Source organism: Mizuhopecten yessoensis, unplaced genomic scaffold, assembly GCF_002113885.1.
Source record: "Mizuhopecten yessoensis strain PY_sf001 unplaced genomic scaffold, ASM211388v2 scaffold11177, whole genome shotgun sequence".
In the NCBI taxonomy this organism is placed as follows: Eukaryota; Metazoa; Mollusca; class Bivalvia; order Pectinida; family Pectinidae; genus Mizuhopecten; species Mizuhopecten yessoensis.
Window position 1 is genome coordinate 690,260 of NW_018408918.1, and position 21,571 is coordinate 711,830.

The following is a 21,571-nucleotide window of genomic DNA, read 5'->3' on the forward strand; positions in this document are numbered from 1 at the left end:
TAGGCAAAATTTATCATGACAGCAAATCTTTATACACAGCATACTATACATAGACATTTTATGTGAAGGGCAAAATAAATTCTTTGTGAAAATGGATTTTTTAAAAGGTTGAAAGTATGACGGAGTAAGTTGCCTGGTATACAGTATTAATTTGGAATCCAGGGGTGAGTTCCAATATTTATGACGAATATGTGGCACAGTCGTACTCCACATGAAGGAGCTCTGTAACTTTGAGATCACAGTTATTAGATTATCCTGCATGAAGTGCCAATGAGTACATGGGCATGGCTTATCCTCATCTAAGACAATTGTCAATATCTTGCAATCTGAAAGATGGAGTTGGACAGGATGTTTGGAAAACGATTTAATGTGTGAATTGAACAGCCTGTATATAGATCAAGACCTTTTAAGCAGTTAAAGTTCTCCCAGATGTGTAGTTGCTGCAGTAGTCGTGTTTATGCAGGCAGGATTAGATTACTAGGTCAAACCAGAGATGTATTATACGTCTCTGGTCAAACCTTATTTCATAAACAACAAACTCTGGTCCAACTGGTTCAACCGATTAGATCGTGGTAAACGAATGTGGCCTTTAGTAAAATCAATCCTTGAGTGACTCGTATACCATGCACCTCTTGGAATGGAACTTTCGGATTACCTTGGAACCGACATCATGAATTGTGAATAAGAGTTGCGTCCCTTGGACCATAGCACCCACCATCTGCAATTTTTTTAAATAAAGTTGCCTCCCTTGGACCACAACATGTATTGCGTATTATAGCTACAAACAATTTTAATCTTTGTGAAGCTTTTATTGTAAAAACTATATGAAGAAGGAGCAGTGTACAAAATCTGAATGTAACAAATAAAAAGGATATGAGACAGACATCCTGATGAATCTTTTTCCAGTTATGAGACAAAATTCATGATCTGCATTTTCTTGATTGCTTTGAGCAAGTTCGCTACCATATAAATGTCAAGTTATGCACCGATACCAAATACAGCAAAACATCAATACTGCCAAAATATTTCAGGGTCTTTTATCCTTATTTTCTTCAAAGCAATTCATTTATATGTCTCCCCTTATCTATTGCTAAACCCCTTTACAACGCCGAAAATTTACCTGACAATAAGGATGGCAATATAATGAGGTTTTAGTTTAATCATAATGTTATGTTTTCGCATTAATGACATCTATGAAAATATCAACTTATTTCAATCAGTGAGTCAAACAAGCATAAAAGTAATTTCCAACAACAGAACACTACTATTAAAGGGGAGAAATAAAATTAAAATTTCGAATAGCAATTCCAGATTATTAGCAAGGGTATAGTACAATAAAACACGGTGAAAATGAATCTATAATCCAGTACAAACACTCTATCAAGTCTTATGTGATACTACGGACTTATCTAATTCCGTGGTGATACATCCATGATGCCTGTATTCAACATTGTTTTGAGCTACAAAACTACAGTTTATATATGTGTATCATGGTAAGAAACACAGCTGACAGAAATATAGTGTTGGTACATGGTATTGGATGGGATTACATTTAGAATTTTCTGTTTAACTTGATTCTAACTTGATGGACCATTTCAAAAATCATTGAAACATAATCTGAGGGGCATATACATACTTGGTGTATAGTGTGTGCTGTTTAAGCAATGGGAAGAAAACATGATTTTAAGTGATTATGTAAATATCTTCATAAATTATTCAGCATCAGCAATTTAGGACAATAGAAATTTGATTAAAATTTGTACTAAGGAAAATTTCCACTGTTTTACAATGCATGAGATTACACTAGCAATTCTGGGTGATTTTGAGTTTAAGATGGTCCATTAATTCAGGAAAGTATACATTTATGTAATGGTTAAGTATCTTATTCAAAATGATGATACCATCACCCTAAACATACCATGCATTCTAAGATAAACGATAAATTTCATTTGAAAATATAATTTTATACAAATAATATATGATACCCGACATTCTAATGTCACAACAAGTTTACTGGGCAGTTAGTTATCTCCCTGCACAGTTTTCAGTGGAGTGATAAGTGGATGGGAGATGGAACACTTCATATTTTACATATTTAAGTATATATGATACTTAACTCTATCATGCATCTTAATTACAAAAGGGCTCTACCAAAAGAAAATCTTGTATATTTTCTGGTCATGAATATTGTTAATGGACATAAGTTCGTAATGTGAGTAGCTTATATATGACAAAATTTATCTATAGATCATACCTTTATGGCATCTGTTTACAAAACAGAAATAGTGCTCTAGGTATAACCAATCTATTTGGTAATTTTGTAGTACACACACCATGTTAAGAGTCATTATCAATAAATTCAAAAAACAAATAGTCCAAATAAATACAAGTCACATAATTTCTACATTATAAATCATCTACCTAATGAATATTCAACAGGAGAAGATCTAATTTGATTGCAGAACAGTTTCCAAAGTTACCATAAAGTTTGGAGCCTGTCATAAAGTTGTGTCCGAAGATGATGTCTCCCTTTGGACTTGTATGGGCAGACACTTTGATTGACAGCGAAGTATTACTGTGGACACTTTGATAGCACTATCAAATCAGAAACTGAAAGATAACATTTAAATTTAATTGACAAAAAATAGAAAAACTAAATATTCAAAATTCTGAAACAATTGCAAGGTTATCCTGCCTACATGCAAATATCAAACCTACATGTAAAAAATAAAGTGAAGGAAAATAACACAACAGGTACACATAGTTAAAAAAATATTTTAAACCGCTATACAAATGTATAATTAAAGAATTTATCATTTCGTAAATTTACAAATGAACAAAATGTATCAACGTGTTTTCTAATGAGTGCAATATGTTTTTAACAGCGTGTCAGTTAAAACGATTCAATATGTTACACCAACAAATGTTTCCTGCACTTGTACACTATAACACATACACATATACACCTATGACCAGAAATTAATTACACACAATTATCACAGAATACGTGGATCAGACGACCCCCTAATAAATTAGTCACCCTTGATTACTTATGTACAACTCTCTATCCGATACAACATTCTCTTTCTGCGGTTAAGTACACTGTGCCACGTTCTCTATCTGGATTAGTGGATCAGACATAAAGTGCCAAATTCTATCTTGAAAAGAGACATCTTTCTGCATACCAGAAGGTGGATAAGAACCATCAACCGAGAACGTGGATGAGATATACAGTGCCACATTCTCTACCCAGGGAGGTGGAGTAGTGTGGAAGTGTTCCACATTCTGTCTGGGAAGGTGGATAGGAAACACCATTCCACATTCTCTGGAAGGTGGATTCAAACCATCATCAGAGAATGTGGATGAGATATACAGTGCCACATTCTCTACCCAGGGAGGTTGAGTATTGACTGTGTTCCACATTCTATCTGGGAAAGACAATAAGATACACCATCCCACATTTTCTGGGAGGGTGGATACGATACACCATTCCACATTCTGTCTGGGAAGGTGGATACGATACCCTGTTCCCCACATTCTTCATCTGGGAAGGTGGATTGCTGACTAATGTTTCACATTCTGTCTGGAAAGGTTGATTATATATTGGCATTGACATTTTCTCAGACATTGTTTGAGACAGTGGATTAGATACGCTGTTCCACTTTTACTGCCTGTCCATAAATTCCCAACACTCCTTACAGAGAACAGGGTTTCTTAAATGTGCAGAATGTTATTTTGCCTTATAGTCTATCTCAGAAGTGACTGCTTCACATTATTTTTATGATAAACTTGAGGAGAAATATATAATACTTGCTCTAGCTGAAGGAATGTATCGTCTGTCATTGAAAGTTAACATTTTCTCTTTTACAAAACAATGGCAGATGTGGACCGTATATGCTACCTGGCACACGTGTATTGTTTTATTAACGTACAATGTACTAATGGCTTTATCTAATACATTTAGAACAATGTTTCTGCAATTATAGAATTTAATAAAATCATTCAAAAAATGAAAAAAGAATACAGGAAAATTAAAACATCTTAATGTCTTTTGATGATTATGCACAAGAGAAGCCTAAATTGAACATTATAACTACAACTTCATGATGTGGTTAATTCACACAGATTTTAAATCATATTCCCCAAATGTTCATCGGCTAGATTTTTCTATGAGGTATTAAGACGTTGAAGCTCATCACGGATAGCTTGCATATATTTCCCTTCGCCTTCCTGACGAAGCTTTTCGTCGCTGCTCTCTGTCTTTTCAGCCTCATCATTCTTTTCCTCTGGAAGGTCCTTTCTACCTGTATCGAAAAAATCTCCGTTGTCGGCCTGAGAACTATTTTTCCGTGAAGACTGATGGGAGACACGCCCCTCAGTCATTAATTGGTCCAGGGCTGATATAGGCGTGTTTGAACCAGACTTGTTTGTCTGTGATTGATACGCATAATTAGTAGGGGTAACATCGCCCTCAACAGATTTTCTCGTATCGTCTACAATTCCATTGGATGATAATAAATGTTCATGCGCATTTCCAGCCAATGGAAAGGCATCATTGAGTAATTGTTTCATTTCCTTCGTGTCCTTACTGTTTATTTTGCGCTCGTCGAAGCTGTCCTGGAGAAGAGCGCGGTTTACTACCTGTTGAGCATGTTGTTTTATTTTCTGATCCTCCAGGAATCGATGACGTTGTTCACGTTGTTGTAACATCATGTGCTGTTGTCTGTTTAACATTTCTATGAGGTCCTGAAACAACAAATAACAAATTCACGTTATACACTCATTATCTTATCTCACAATTGATATTGACACTGTAAATAAATTAAGTTAACTTGTTACTACCGTTATTCGCATATTGTGTGCACTCGTGTATAATATTTGCGCAGGTACTTTATGGGTCAATTTATTCTCTCTTAAATAGGATTTTTTTTTTTTTATTAAATTATATTGAGAGTTTTTGTAATGGTTAAATAGCCAATGCAATCAGGAGTTATTTCACAAAATTTTAGCAGTTTTTATATCATTGGTTTCGCCTAAAAAGGTATGCACTACGTATTCATGAATATTTACATTATTTGTAAGTTGATTATCTACATATAAGTCATTAGCGCCACTTAATGAAATATGCCAACAAAACACTTGGGGCCTGTTGGCCCTATAGTCACTTGTCACCCCTGTGTTTTTGTTATTATTCTATTATTCTTAACATAATATTTAACCCTTGAGATCTTGAGAAGAGGGCCCAAAGTCATTTACTTCATCAGATTTCAGGGTCATCAACACAAGCACGCAACAGGACAAACAACATGACTCTAGGCCTCCTGGTTTTACAGAAGTCTGAATTTAACACAATATATACCTTGAGGTGGGTCAAGGTAGTTTACTTAAGTGTCCCTGTCTCACTGCAAGTAAATCACTAGTAGTTTTTGGTACATTCAGTAACCTTCCCTTACAGTAATTTCATTTGGATATATTTTAAGCTACTGAACTTGGATTCTACTGTTGACCAGCTAGCTCAGTTGGTTAGAATGATAGAGTAATGATTGGGGGTCCATGGTTCGAAACCAGTGGTCTGGCCCTGTTTACATTTATACACTCATTGTAATATTGATTCTATCTTTGTTTATACAATCTGTAAGGTATTGTTTTCTTTTAGGAAATGATTAATCAAAACTTTAGTCGTTAGAGATTCTTCAAAAAAATTGACAGCCCTCCCTTCACCAAAGCATGCTATATAGGACAGGTATCATGACTTTAGACCTCTAGATATCTTTTGAAATATTTAACACAACCTTAAAAGCAAGTAAAGGTGAACATATTTCAGCAAAAAAAACATGCTGTTTGTACCAGCAAGCTACAAAACAAATTTTATAATTCTAGGCTCAAGGTAATGTAAAAGAGATCTTAGGATATATAGAACACATTTGACCACAGTGACTCTTAAGGTGGGTGAAAGTATTGACTTGAACAAAGTAAGCAAGAGTAGTAAAACTCTCATGTTTTGCCAATGCAAGCATTTGAAGTTTTAAACCCTGTGACTGTGAAAAGTGGGCTAAAATAAATTATATGCAAAAATCGGAAAGCTTTCCTCCCAAGCAAGCCAGCTACAGGCCAAAAACACAGATTCTTAAGGCAAAATGTTCTTGTTGATAAAGTTCAAGCAAACTTTTATCGATACACTGTATTAATATGAATAAATTTTCACAACTGGCGACATTTGCTACACACTCGCATAAATTAATTCACAGGCGTTTCATGCCAGGTGAGATAAAAAAAAAAAGAGGCCCAAGGGCCTTAGCGGTCACCTGAGTTATATCATAGGTACTGATAGCTTTATTTTATTGTTTAGATGTGATGTGGAAATCAGCATGTAAACTAAGTGAAATACAATACTTGTCATGTCATCAAAGGATAGGAATTTTTATATATTGGTAAACGTTCCCTTTGGGGCCCCGCCCTAGTCCCTGGGGATGGGGCAGGAATTCCAATTTTACAATGTAATACCATCATCCACCAAAGATGATTCTGACCAAGTTTGAATAATTTTCTGCTGAAAATGGATAAAATATACCCAAAAGTGTTATTTCCCTATATAAACTACAGTAAACTTTACCCCCTCCCCAAGGGGGAACGGATGGCCCAGGGGTCCTGAATTTGACAATTTCAATAAAGCTCCTGATGATCTTTCTATCCATGCACTGAAATTGACTGTAGTACCTCTGAGTCTGGAGAAGAAGATTTTTGAAATATTGGTAAATTTTCCCTTTAAGGCCTGCCCTGAGTGGCCCCTAGGGTTGGGGTAGGAATCCCAATTTTACATTTTAAAACCATCTTCCTCCAAGGATAATTCTCACCAGGTAAGAATAATTTCCTACAGAAAATTGTCAAAATATACACAAAAGTGTTGTTTCCCTATATAAACAATAGTAAACTTTACCCCCTCCCCAAGGGGGAACGGATGGCTCAGGGGTCCTGAATTTGACAATTTCAATAAAGCTCCTGATGATCTTTCTATCCATGCACTGAAATTGACTGTAGTACCTCTGAGAATGGAGAAGAAGATTTTTGAAATATTGGTTAATTTTCCCTTTTGGGTCCTACCCTGGCCCCAGGGGTTGGGGTAGGAAAAATTCCATCCACTGGTTCTTGAGAAGAAGTTGAAAATGTAAAAAGTTAACGCACGACGGATGACGGACGGAAAGTGATCTGGATAAAAGAACTGAATCTTTTCATTGAGGGTGTTTTTTGAATATCACTGAATCTCCCTATACATGTATTGATCTTAATAAAACAATTAGCATATCTTCAATATATTTATCATAACAACACAGACCCTATTCAAATGTCTGAATTACATAAATATCAACAGATTATTATCATGCATTCTGAGATTAAAATTGTACAACAGTATTTTTGTTATTCAAATCAATATGTTGAATTTAATTATTTCTACATTTAGATTGAGAATCATGCATTTTTAAAAAATAACTGACAATCAGGCATACAGGCTTGTCATGCATACAATTAAAACAACCCAATGGGCTAAAATAGGTTTTAATGAAAATTTTAATGGACTCCAGTAATTAAAACTACTTGTATATATACAGCCAAAACACTGTGCATGATCAAGTTATCATATAGGTACTTACAATGAAATAAAAAAAAATCTGTACGATTATAGTTCTATTGATAACAGCCAAGCATGCACAAAATTATCTTGAGTAAACCAACAAGGTTTTGTTCTTATTGAAAAAAAATTATAGGAACAAAACAAAATTTCTATTTAGCAATAAACATGCTCTCAGCAGGCTACTACATAGCACATTTCATCAATGCCAAACACACAATTTCCTATACTTTAACTCACAAACAACAACCTTTCTTAAACAACAGCATTTCACTAATCCTCGTCAGCACTACATAGGACTAACGACTAGCCATACAGTATACAAGACAACTTACGGAACCGAACCATCTAGGAAGAGTGGAGGAAAGAAAGGAAACATGAACAAAGATCGCATGCAAATCTTTTCATGCTTTCGACGGAAAGTCCACTGTATATGGCAAAACACTCATCCTATATCATTTATCTGACCTTCGTGGTCCCAATTTTTGTGGATTTGTTAAAATAGTCAATTTAGTGGGATTTATATTTGTGGGTTTCAGGTCTACAGGCCAAAGCAGGAAGTGCTACGGTAATGATGAATTTGCTAATTTTATGGGTTGTATTTTTTCTTTAAGAAAAATGGTTTCCAGGAAAATCATGAAAATTATATAGAGCCCATTAAATAAAGAAAAAAAACCACTTTACAGTATCTTTATAGACAACTTTGATGTAATTACAAGTTAACCAAATACATGTTTCTCAAGTTCCTTCTTCAGGATTTGAAAACTAAAGCCAGGTCATCCTTAAAATTTGACAATTTGAGCAAAAGGTAATATCAATAGCATCATCACAAACTCGTTAACCTAGGCCTAAGTGATGAGCTAACGAACACCGTTTGTGAAGAAAGACAAAGACAACGGACCAACAGGAGAACATGACTTACTATTGCAAAAAATTATAGATATTTATATTGTTTACTAAGATATGGTGTTTTCAGTCTTTTGGAATGTGTAAATGTTCTTAAATGAACAGAACCTTAGTTAATTAGAGTCAGAAAATTACAATAGAATTACATTGTACTTTGAAAGATGAACAATAAGTTTTTCTTACAACTGTATTTGTTCCCAGAAGTATTTTTATCATACCAATAATGATATTGAATACAATTATTTGATTTTCAACAAAAAAAAATCAGGGATATAGCTAACCCTTACTTTTTTTGACAACAGCACTAGGTACTGTATTTTAAGATCATGAGATAATTTACAAGATTAGAATGAGATTTGCCATATACAGTGGATTAAGTGGTCAAGTGGAGTGACCGATACCTGTGTTGGGTGTTGAGGGGAACATATAGAGCCGACCTCAGTATGTTTTGGCCGTAGAGGTGAGCGGTCAAGGACTGACCAATTGTTAGAGCGGAGGTGAGGACAGAGGGTGGAGTTAAAGTATTCGGACACGCGGTCCGGAGGTTGCTGGTCATTACTGTCCAATGGAAGGAGTGGCTGAGTGAGACTCGAGTCGTGCTGTAGTGGACAGAGGTCAAAAGTATTATTCAAGGTCAAAAGAGTCAACAGAAACTAACATGTTCTTCTATTACAAGTCACGTTAAAAGGTCAAAGCGCGAAGAAACGTGGCACAACTCCAGTTCTTGTTATGATACAGAGTTTGAGTATAAAACAATTACGACTTGGCGTTGCTTGCTCTTAACTTAGAGTTATTTACGTGAAAACATTTATATATATATAATTGCCTTATTCACAAAAATATCTCCACCATGGGGGTTTGATCCCTAAGGACTTGAATAAAGCAGAGAGCTGAACCACTGTGCCCTGACCAGTCACAATATTACTTACGTTGATATCACTCTGTATCTTTACTGGGAATAATTTCAAGATATAAGAACAGTACAGTAGAAGCGTGGTTGGCTTTCAGCCTTAACCTGTACTGCTATAGGACAGATACCAGAGCTTTTGTTAACCTATATTTTACGACTGAAGACATGGTGACGATCATCATGATCATGGTCAAATCATCATTCAAAGGTGAATTGAAGAATCGGACTACACACTGATGTCCTACAAAAGCTGTAAAGATTTGACATCGGCGAAACCTTTTAGACGCTGACATTTGACTGGTCCCCTAAGGAATCTGTGTACAGTTTCCCCACCACTGATTTGACTGTAGACAGTGGAATGGTACAGTAAGGCCAACACGATGCTAACCTCTCTGGCCTAATGGCTCTCCTGACGTACGTGATAGGAGTTCAGGATTGGCATATGATTAATGTAAAAAAGAATTACGTCCCTCCAATATGTCTGTCGTCATTACCAATCTACCTGTACTCTAACACCAGACCTTTCAGATGATAATAGTAATCCATTTTTGAGCACATCACAGCTGCAGGATCACACACAAAATTACGTGATGTCATTTTCACTCTCAAAACAGCTGCTTTCTCTTTTTAAATTTTCGTTTTCATTATTATTTTTCATAAAAATTCAGCCAGGTATCATTTTCTTTTCTGAGATGATTTACTAAAGCTAATATGGTACATGTAGTTTGCAATTTAGAATTTAACGGGTACAGTTTTTGGCAGTGACATATGGAGATCCAAACATATCATTCCATTCTTTATCATACATTTTGTTTTGTTTTGTATTCCATCATGGAATTTAGTCTCTTGCAATGTCCCTATGAATAAAATAAATCAACAGTTTCACCTGATACATTTCCATCTGACTGTGGCGCAATCACAGTTTAAATACAATGTGTTAATTATTATTAGAAAGGCTGGTACAATTAAAAGTTACATGTAGAGTAAAGGCAGTCATTACAAACTGAATGTCCTGTTTAAAATAAAGACTAAGCATTGTTGAAAAATGTTAAGAATCTTGTTGCATAATTTTGCTTTCATTCCTCAACTCAGCAAATTTCTTCTGAGCCATTCAGAAACTGGTCACCCGATGCTATGAGAATTCCGGTCAGAGTACTGATGAGATTGTATCAGAAGTATCGCAACTCAGAGTTATACAGACATCAATATCAGCAATATTCACCCCAGTGCAGTAAATAATGCTATAGGTGAAACTATCCGCAATAAGGCAATATATACACCAAACGCAGTGTAATACATATGCCGTACAGACCCGCGGCTTGGAGAAGCCGGCCATTAGATAATTATGTGCCACTTGACGAGAGGCTACTACCTCTCTGGCCAGGCAAACAGTCAGAAAGCAAACAGATCAATTTTTACGATTTTTCTATGTCAACATTCAGCCTCAATCAGAATCCAAGATTCTGTACGGATATGTATACATCGTACCCACATTGTTCTGAAATGATGTGTGGTAACTGTCATGGTCTAGAACAGTTTTTGCTGGTAAAAGTTTATACAATATTTGACCACAATCAATACCATTCCAAGCGGGACTTGGTCTTAAATTGCCTACATGTGACATATTCTAGACTAATTTGTTTTGTCCAGATTTTGTTTCTTGCTAGGAATGAATGGGTTAAGAGTGGTGGAATTGTTGTCTAGGGATCTGACCCGTGTTTGGTGGAGGATTGTCAGTCTTTTTTAGGTAGTTAACGTACATGTACATGTACGTGTAAAATATTTATCTGCCAGTGTTTGAAACATTTCAGGGGAAAAACAATATAGCAGAATCTACAAAATGTCTAAAAAGAACAGAAATGAAATCTATTTCATGTAAACATGGCGTAATTTTTTTTCTTGTTCTATACAACGAGTTAACTCAGAAATATGTCACTAAACACAGCCGGTATTTCACATTTCGTTTTATTGAGAGTTGGCATCGTTCTGACTTCTATTGTTTCAAAGATTTCAATTCGAGTGAAAACAAAATGTCTAAAAGCTATAAAGCTCATCTGTTATTGAATGTTTTTGGCAAACATGCATATCCCATACCTCTGACCTTCAAACTCAATCAAGGAACTTTAAACAAGCTAACACAACAGGCCAAATATCATTACTCAACAATTATGGATAAATGAGCTGTCTGTATTTCACACATGTGAACTTCAAAGTGGATCAAGGTAATTTCCTTAAACAAAATTCATTTGCCTGTTGTCCTAGCTAGCAAGCTACAGCCTAAAGTTTGCCCTAAATGATTTAATTCTATTGGACTGTGATCAAATACAGTCTACATATCACTACTTACGTATTATTGACCTTTAGAAGAAGTTGCATGCAGTTTCAAACACATTTGGCCCTTGTGACCTGGACAATGGGTCAAGGTCATATACGTGAACAAACCTGATAGCCCTCATAATTTCAACCTGCAAGCTACAGGCTAAATACCTTATGACTCTATCTCTTAGGTAGCAGTGTACAGTAGCGTACAGTGGCCATTGGTGATATTTTTGTACAATGAACAACCCCTGTAATATTACGTGCCTCAAAAAAGACATGATGAAGTGGACAATTTGGGCTTCATAATAAAAAAAAACCCATGAATTTGGTTCGAGATTACAGTTTGGGCCATTTACAAATCTATGTCTACACAACAAAAGCTAGCTTTTCATGTAGTCTGTTTTGTACTCAGCACATGTGTAAATATTATGAAAAATCAACAGTAATTACCTTTGCTTAAACGTGAGTATTTTTGTTACCGAGTAGGTGATATTTAATTTAAGACTGGTTTTAAGAAAAAAATACTACTTGCGGGGGTCAAATTTTTTTTTTCTTTTCTTTTCTTTTCTTTTTTTCCATGTTTTGCTTTTTTTTTTGATGTGGTAACCATGATTTTCACAATTCCCAAATCTTGGGAAACACTTTTTGAACAATAATTAATTCTTCTAAAAATAATGTGTTCAAAATGTAGTTTATAAATATATATATATATATGTAGGTGTGTTGTGTATCTGAGACATGCCCTTTATTTTTAGGCCATTTCTACTGTACTCTGCTACCTTAAGAAGAAGTCAAGTTTTATTTAACGTTTGGCCTCTAAGAAATTAAAAATAGGTATTAAATAATTACTCCAAGAAAGCCTTCATTTCAATGTGCTGAAGTAACATTTTTACTTAGACTAATTGATCTTAAATAGAAGTACATACATACTTTGAAAGTTCTAATTTTTTGAGTCTTGTGACCTTGAAAACTGGGTCAAGGTAAATTGAACCAAGAACCTTCATACTAGCATTAGCTAATGGTCAACTATCATTAGCCCAGTCCTTATAGATCTGTAGAAGAAGCAATCATAAGTTCACCCTGAGCAAAATCTACTAGCTTTGTAATAGTAATGTACACTTCATGGTTCTTAAGAAGAAGAATTAGTAAGAAAGAAAAGTTGAAACTGTCCTTCTGACGGTGAGCTAAAAATGGTAACTTCTAAATAATATTTATGTTACTACATTTAACGGATTTCTGTGAATTATGCCAATTCAAACATAGCATCTTTATCTTAGCTATCAGACAGTTTCACATTACAATAATATTTATCATTGACATTGGCTTACCACAGCCTTTAGGAAACTATAAGTTGGGAATAATGCTCGGAATCCAGGCCGATTCCATCCTAGAATAATGGTGGTCATGCAGACTTTAATTACAAGGCTATTACTATAGTTACAAGGTTATCACTAAATAAACACAAAGATAATCACTATAACAAGATTATAACTATTTAACATGAAGTAACCACCATTAATTGAACATCATCACATAACAATTAAGTTATCACTATAACAATTAGTTATCACTATAACAACACAATCATCAACATAACAATTCAATTTTCACTATAACTTCAGTTGTCTTGTCTAGTTCAAACTGAGTTGTAATGGGATACCCAAGGTACCTACAGCAATCAGGATCTAGGTGATCCTAGACAGCAAGCAAGGTAACCCAACCACACTGGTAAAGTACACTGTACACACCCACCTGGATGACAGGAACACATATATATTCTCGAGGAAAACCATTCCCGTAGGTAAAAGATGGATGAGGTCAGGTCAAGAGTGGACTTAGTAGGTTTCCCTGTCTGGGAAGCTACACTAGGGTGCATTCCTTTCTCTCTTCTACTGAAATCTTTGTTAATTATGATACACAGAATGGTAATAAAGTCGAAAATGTTATAATTTCGGATTAATTCTCATTATTAATTGATTAATCAATTAATCAGTTATATCATTAATCATATGCAGTGTAAAAATGGACAGCCTAAGGAATAATTGGGTTTGGGGATAACACCTCAGAAGGGGGGAAGCATATACGAGGAGGATGTCATAATGAAATTGCCACTTTGTCCTGGTGATTTAAAACCTGTATGAAAAGTATCCCTACAATGAAGCTGATATCCAGGCTCATGACCGAAGGGTCTGGGTTTGAGTCCTGTCATGGTACTGTGTTGTATCCTTGAACAAGATACTTGTTCCAGTCTACTCAGCTGTAAATGAGTATGTGGTTGGGCAGTGATGGAACTGTTGAATGCCAAGCTGTGATCGCCGAAATGGCAACACCGGCTGTATGCTCCACAGGGTGTTGAGACAGATATTGGCTGGTTGCAATAGCCCAATAACCATGGATAATAATTTGTGAACCTTATAATAATTTGTGAACCACTTGAGACAACCTAGGTTGTGATAAAGTGATAAATAAGAATCTCAAATTATCATTAAGCAAAGATAATAAGATTTGGTGAAAAAAAATCAATTAAAAATTTGAAAAAGAATGTTTGATTAAGTCTTCTCTGATTTATGGTCATGATAAATTAGAAAATCCTCACTTTCCCCTGTTTCCTTCATGCTTCCTTCTCCCACTTAACCCTTCCTTTCACTAAAAGTCCCAATACCTGAGCCATTTACACACAAGGCACAACAGAAGGAAGTGAAGTAAAAGATATTTGGTACAGAAATCAATAATAAACTACTGGGCGAAGGCTAGCTTCACTTGACCATGGCCAGGTCATAATGAAATTTTGACAAACATACTGGTATTTTGGCAAGCTCCATTTAACCATGCTTAGTGTTATGCGGTGTCACAGGGATGATTGTAAAGATTGAAGCTACAAGGTCAAGGGGTCAATCAAGACAAGATTTAAGTGGTCTCTGGTCAAAAACAGACAAGGATTTAACAGGCCTCGGGTGAGTTTTTAAGTAATTATTAGGCAATTTACTGACTTCTGACAAAGTAATTGGATTTGTCTGGAAAGAAGGATTTAGTAATTGTTATATACACCATGAGAGTTGTGACATGAAAAGGAAAGCATGGGTGCTTGGGCAGCTATAGATGTCGTGTTTACAGCTTTTTGCCTCGGAAACAGGAATTGTGATGGTCCTTGTTGCCTTAGGTACAGAAAGTATGTCCTCAGAGACAGGAAGTGTGACAGAACTTGTGACCTCTGGTACAGAAAGTATGACCTTAGAGACAGGAAGAGTGACAGCGCTTGTGACCTCTGGTACAGAAAGTATGTCCTCAGAGACAGGAAGTGTGACAATCCTTGTGGCCATGGGTACATGAAGTGTGACCTCAGAGACAGCCCTTGTGGCATGGGATACAGAAAGTGTGACTGCAGATACAGGAAGTGTGACAGCCCTTGTGGCCACGGGTAAAGAAATGTGACCTCAGAGAAAATTTAGTGTGAAAGTCCTTGCGGCCTGGGGTACAGAAAGAATTACCTCAGATACAGAAAGTGTGACAGCCCTTGTGGCCATGGGTAAAGAAATGTGACCTCAGAGAAAAGTAGTGTGAAAGAACCTGAGCCTAAGAGACACGAAATGTGACAAACCTTGTGACATCAGTGTCAGAAAATGCAACAGATCTTGTGAAATCATGAATGAGAAATGTCGTTTTGTCAGACTTTGTGACCTCAAGGATAGAAAATGTGTTAAGAATTTTGACCTCAGGAAAAGGAAATGTGACAAAAAGTTTTGACCTTAGTAATAGGGAATGTGACAATACATGTGACCCCAGGGACAAAAATGTGACAGGCCTTTTGACATCAAGAAAAGGAAATCTGCCAGAATTTGTTACTTAAGGGATAGAAAATGTGACAGACTCAAGACCCCAAGCAGGAATTGTGACAGACTTTGTGACTTTAGAGACAGGAAATATGACATTGAAACACATGCGATTAAGTTATGTCACAATTTAGAGGTGAAACTCATATGCAAGGCTACAATTCTGTGAAATTTCCATTAAAAAGTATGTGGCAGCATATAGTCAGATTGAGTGTTATTGTTCACTAAGCTGCCAACAACAAACTACCATTTCATTATATAATATTCCCAATAATCTACAGCTGGCTCAGGAAATCTTGAAACTTTTTAAATCTTAATTATATTTACATCTCATCTTGGGACATACATGATAAAACCTGTCTTATCTGACAACCTGTATGACAAAACATGTCAGTCAGATTAGACAGAATGCTGAAATACACAAGTTTTCTTACGTAACATATATTCATCAGAAATGAGACTGCATCATTATGTTGAATCTTATACTCAGTGGTCAGATTAAATAGGTCTTGCTGTAGTGCAAATACATGGAGACCCTATACACTGTCCAGCCGATATTTGGAATCCCCTGTTGGTATGTTTGTGTCAGACAAGTGTAATCACTAAGGTACAATACAGAGCAGAGGATGTCAGATATTGATTTGCCATTATAATTTGTAATTCCAAAAGACAGCAGCAGGACTTTAAAGTTTGTACTTTAACTTTCATATTTAATCTCAGATCAGCACAGTTTCAGTAAAGTTCAGTAATTACACATATCTGTCAATCTTATGAGAAGGAAATCGGAAATAAATTCTGCATTCAGCTGAAACATGTGTGGCCTTTATAGACAGGTAATGGTTACATAGGTGACATTGTAGATGGCTAATAGTTACATATGTGACATTGTAGACAGATAATGGTTCCATAGGTGCCATTGTAGACAGGTAATGATTACATAGCTGACATTGTAGACAGATAACGTTAACATAGGTGACATTGTAGACAGGTAATTGTTACATAGGTGACGTTGTAGACAGGTAATGGTTACATAGGAGACATTGTAGACAGGTAATGGTTTACATAGGTGACATTGTAGACAGGAAATGGTTACATAGGTGACATTGTAGGCAGGTAATGGTTACATAGGTGACATTGCAGACAGGTAATGGGTACATAGGTGACATTGTAGACAGGTAATATAGGTGACATTGTAGACAGGTAATGGATACATAGGTGACATTGTAGACAGGTGATGATTACATATGTGACATTGTAGACAGGTAATGGTTAAATATGTGACATTGTAGACAGGTAATAGTCACATAGGTGACATTGTAGACAGGTAATTGTTACATAGGTGACGTTGTAGACAGGTAATGGTTACATAGGAGACATTGTAGACAGGTAATGGTTACGTAGGTGACATTGTAGACAGGTAATGGATACATAGGTGACATTGTAGACAGGTTATGGTTACATAGGTGACATTGTAGATGGCTAATAGTTACATATGTGACATTGTAGACAGGTAATAGTTACGTAGGTGACATTGTAGATGGCTAATGGTTACATATGTGACATTGTAGACAGATAATGGATACATAGGTGACATTGTAGACAGGTGATGGTTACATAGGTGACATTGTAGATGGGTAATGGTTACATAGGTGACATTGCAGACAGGTAATGGGTACATAGGTGACATTGTAGACAGGTAGTGGTTACATAGGTGACATTGTAGACTGGTAACGGCTACATAGGTGACATTGTAGACAGATAACGGTTACATACGTGACATTGTAGACAGGTAATAGTTACGTAGGTGACATTGTAGATGGCTAATGGTTACATATGTGACATTGTAGACAGGTAATACTTACATAGGTGACATTGTAGACAGGTAATATAGGTGACATTGTAGACAGGTAATTGTTACATAGGTGACGTTGTAGACAGGTAATGGTTACATAGGTAACATTGTAGACAGGTAATGGTTACATAGGTGATATTGTAGACAGGTAATGGTTACATAGGTGACATTGTCGACAGGTAATGGTTTCATATGTGACATTGTAGACAGGTAATGGTTAAATATGTGACATTGTAGACAGGTAATAGTCACATAGGTGACATTGTAGACAGGTAATATAGGTGACATTGTAGACAGGTAATGGTTCATATAGGTGACATTGTAGACAGGTAATTGTTACATAGGTGACATTGTAGACAGGGAATGGTTACATAGTTGACATTGTAGACAGGTAATGGGTTATATAGGTGACATTGTAGACAGGGAATGGTTTATATAGGTGACATTGTAGACAGGTAATGGTTACATAGTTGACATTGTAGACAGGTAATGGTTTACATAGGTGACATTGTAGACAGATAATGGTTACATAGGGGACATTGTAGACAGGTAATAGTTACATATGTGACATTGTAGACAGGTAAATGTCACATAGGTGACATTGTAGACAGTTAATGATTACATAGGTGACATCGTAGACAGGTAATGGTTACATAGTTGACATTGTAGACAGTTAATGATTACATAGGTGACATCGTAGACAGGTAATGGTTACATAGTTGACATTGTGGACAGGTAATGGTTTACATAGGAGACATTGTAGACAGGTAATGGCTACATAGGTGACATTGTAGACCGGTAATGGTTACATAGGTGACAATGTAGACAGGTAATGGTTTACATAGGTTACATTATAGACAGATAATGGTTACATAGGTGTCATTGTAGACAGGTAATGGTTCCATAGGTGACATTGTAGACAGTTAATGATTACATAGGTGACATCGTAGACAGGTAATGGTTACATAGTTGACATTGTGGACAGGTAATGGTTTACATAGGTGACATTATAGACAGGTAATGGTTACATAGGTAACATTGTAGACAGATAATGGTTACATAGGTGTCATTGTAGACAGGTAATGGTTTAAATAGGTGACATTGTAGACAGGTAGTAGACAGGTAATGATTACATAGGTGACATTGTAGATAGTTAATGGTTACATAAGTGACATTGTAGTCAGGTAATGGTTACATAGGTGATATTGTAGACAGGTAATGGTTACCTATGTAACCATTACCTGTCTACGATGTCACCTATGTAATCATTACCTGCCTACAATGTCACCTATGTAACCATTATCTGTGTACAATGTCACCTATGTAGCCTTTACCAGTCTACAATGTCACCTATATAAACAATTACCTGTCTACAATGTCACTTATGTAACCATTAGCAATCTACAATGTCACCTATGTAACCATTGTCTGTCTACAATGTCACCTATATAAACCATTACCTGACTACAATGTCACCTATGTAACCTTTACCAGTCTACAATGTCACCTATATAAACCATTACCTGACTACAATGTCACCTATGTAACCGTTATCTGTCTACAATGTCACATATGTAACCATTATCTGTCTACAATGTCACATATGTAACTATTAGCCATCTACAATGTCACATATGTAACCATTATCTGTCTACAATGTCACATATGTAACCATTATCTGTCTACAATGTCTCCTATGTAACCATTATCTGTCTACAATGTTACCTATTTAACCATTACCTCTCTACAATGTCACTTATGTAACCATTAGCAATCTACAATGTCACCTATGTAACCGTTAGCCATCTACAATGTCACCTATGTAATCATTTCCTATCTCCAACGTCACCTATGTAACCATTACCGGTCTACAATGTCACCTATGTACCCATTACCTGTCTGCAATGTCGCCTATGTAACCATTACCTGTCTATAATGTCACCTATGTAACCATTACCGGTCTACAATGTCACCTATGTAGACTGGTAACGGCTACATATGTGACATTGTAGACAGATAATGGTTACATAGGTGTCATTGTAGACAGGTAATGGTTTACATAGGCGACATTGTAGACAGGTAATGGGTTACATAGGTGACATTGTAGCCAGGTAATAGTTACATAGGTGACATTGTAGACAGGTAAATGTTACATAGGTGACATTGTAGACAGGTAATGGTTACATAGGTGACATTGTAGACTGGTAACGGCTACATAGGTGACATTGTAGACAGATAATGGTTACATAGGTGACATTTTAGACAGGTAATGGTTTATATAGGGGACATTGTAGACAGGGAATGGTTACATAGGTGAAATTGTAGACAGGTAATGGTTACATAGGTGACATTGTAGACAAATATCAGTTACAAAGATTTGATTCTTATACAATCAAACCTTCTCATGCAACCACTTCTATTAAGAGACCACCTGTTCTAAGAGACCACATACAATTTTGCTCGCTACTACTACCTCTATTAAAAGACCACCTGTGCTAATAGACTACTTTTAACGTTTCCCACCGTAGTGATTTCATGGAAACAGGAACCTGCATTAAGAGACCTCTTTTAGGACTATCCAGAGGATGGCCTTATAGTAAAGGTTTTACTGTATTGGGTATTATAAGGACTATACATAGAATAATCTTTGTTAAATAAATTTGACTGCTTTATACAGGTATTTGTTGTTATAGACAGGTTTTAGTAATAAACCGGGTTATTGTATAGACAGGTTTTAGTAATAAACAGGTTTATGTTATAGACAGGTTTTAGTAATAAACATGTTTCTGTTATAGACAGGTTTTAGTAATAAACAGGTTTCTGTTATAGACAGGTTTTAGTAATAAACAGGTTTCTGTTATAGACAGGTTTCTGTTATAGACATGTTTTAGTAATAAACAGGTTTCTGTTATAGACAGGTTTTAGTAATAAACAGGTTTCTGTTATAGACAGGTTTTAGTAATAAACAGGTTTCTGTTATAGATGGTTTTGGCTATATATCAACAGAATGTCTGAACCATTTTCTCTGCTCACTATTATCAGAGATCAACAACGGGGAAAAGAGAGAGTAGGATAGACGGGAAAATTACGTAGAATTTGCTACGAGGCTGCCAAACCGCTTTTATATACAACACTGAAACTCTCCATCCATATTCATTCGCATAACTAATAGCATATTAGGATGTATTGGCCTTTTTCTATCGTCCTCAAAGACAGATTAGAGGCTGATACGCACATTACAAACAGGAAGTTGTCACGGAATCATGTAATTATAAATATATTGTGACATCTTCCGTGTTGGATACAGATTAGCTATGGACAGACAACAATGTGAAACGGCTACATTCACAATAATCTTTAATATGACGTATAATGTATTATTGAATCGTAATGTCTGTGGTTTTGCCTGATGCCAATGTCGTATCAGTAATCGTTATTGGGATTGTACAGTTGGGAATAATGTACGATCCCTGAAAGTCTGACAGTGGGACTTGGAGGCATCATTCGTGAATATTTATGAAGATTTGTGTGTAATGGTTTATGAAGTAACATATTTCTTAGTCTCATACTGTACAACAGTTCCTACATAACATTACAGCTGTGTAGACTGGAGCATTTCTCTTTCCTCTGTCACACCACAGAGCTACATAATGATACAGCTATGTAGACTGGAGCATTTCTCTCTCCTCAGTCCAATACCACAGAACTACATAACACTACAGCTGTTTCCAATACCAGTGCTACATAACACTACAGCTATATAGACAGGAGCATTTCTCTTTCCTCTGTCACACCACAGAACTACATAACACTACAGCTGTGTAGACTGGAGCATTTCTCTCTCCTCAGTCCAACACCAAAGAACTACATAACACTACAGCTGTGCAGACAGGAGCATTCTCCTCTTTTTGACACCACAGATTTACAAAACACGACAGCTGCATGTGCAGACTGGAGCATTTCTCTCTCCTCCGTCCATGCCAGAGCTACATAACACTACAGCTGTGCAGACAGGAGCATTCTCCTCTTTTTGACACCACAGAGCTACAAAACACTACAGCTATATAGACAGAAGTACATCTATGTTTTATCAGTTACACCTAAGATCTACTAAAAATTGACTGGAT

The 21,571-nt window shown here is 36.1% G+C and overlaps 1 protein-coding gene across 2 annotated transcripts in view; it reads right to left on the bottom strand.

The window, feature by feature from the left end:
* Positions 1-796: 796 nt before the first annotated feature.
* Positions 797-21,571, bottom strand: part of LOC110440260 — a 100,661-nt gene continuing 79,886 nt past the window's right edge. For both annotated transcript variants that reach the window (XM_021483226.1, XM_021483225.1), the window contains one exon: positions 797-4,746. In XM_021483226.1, coding sequence (XP_021338901.1) covers positions 4,168-4,746 — 579 coding nt within the window. In that variant the 3' untranslated portion in view covers positions 797-4,167. The remainder of the gene's footprint in view (positions 4,747-21,571) is intronic.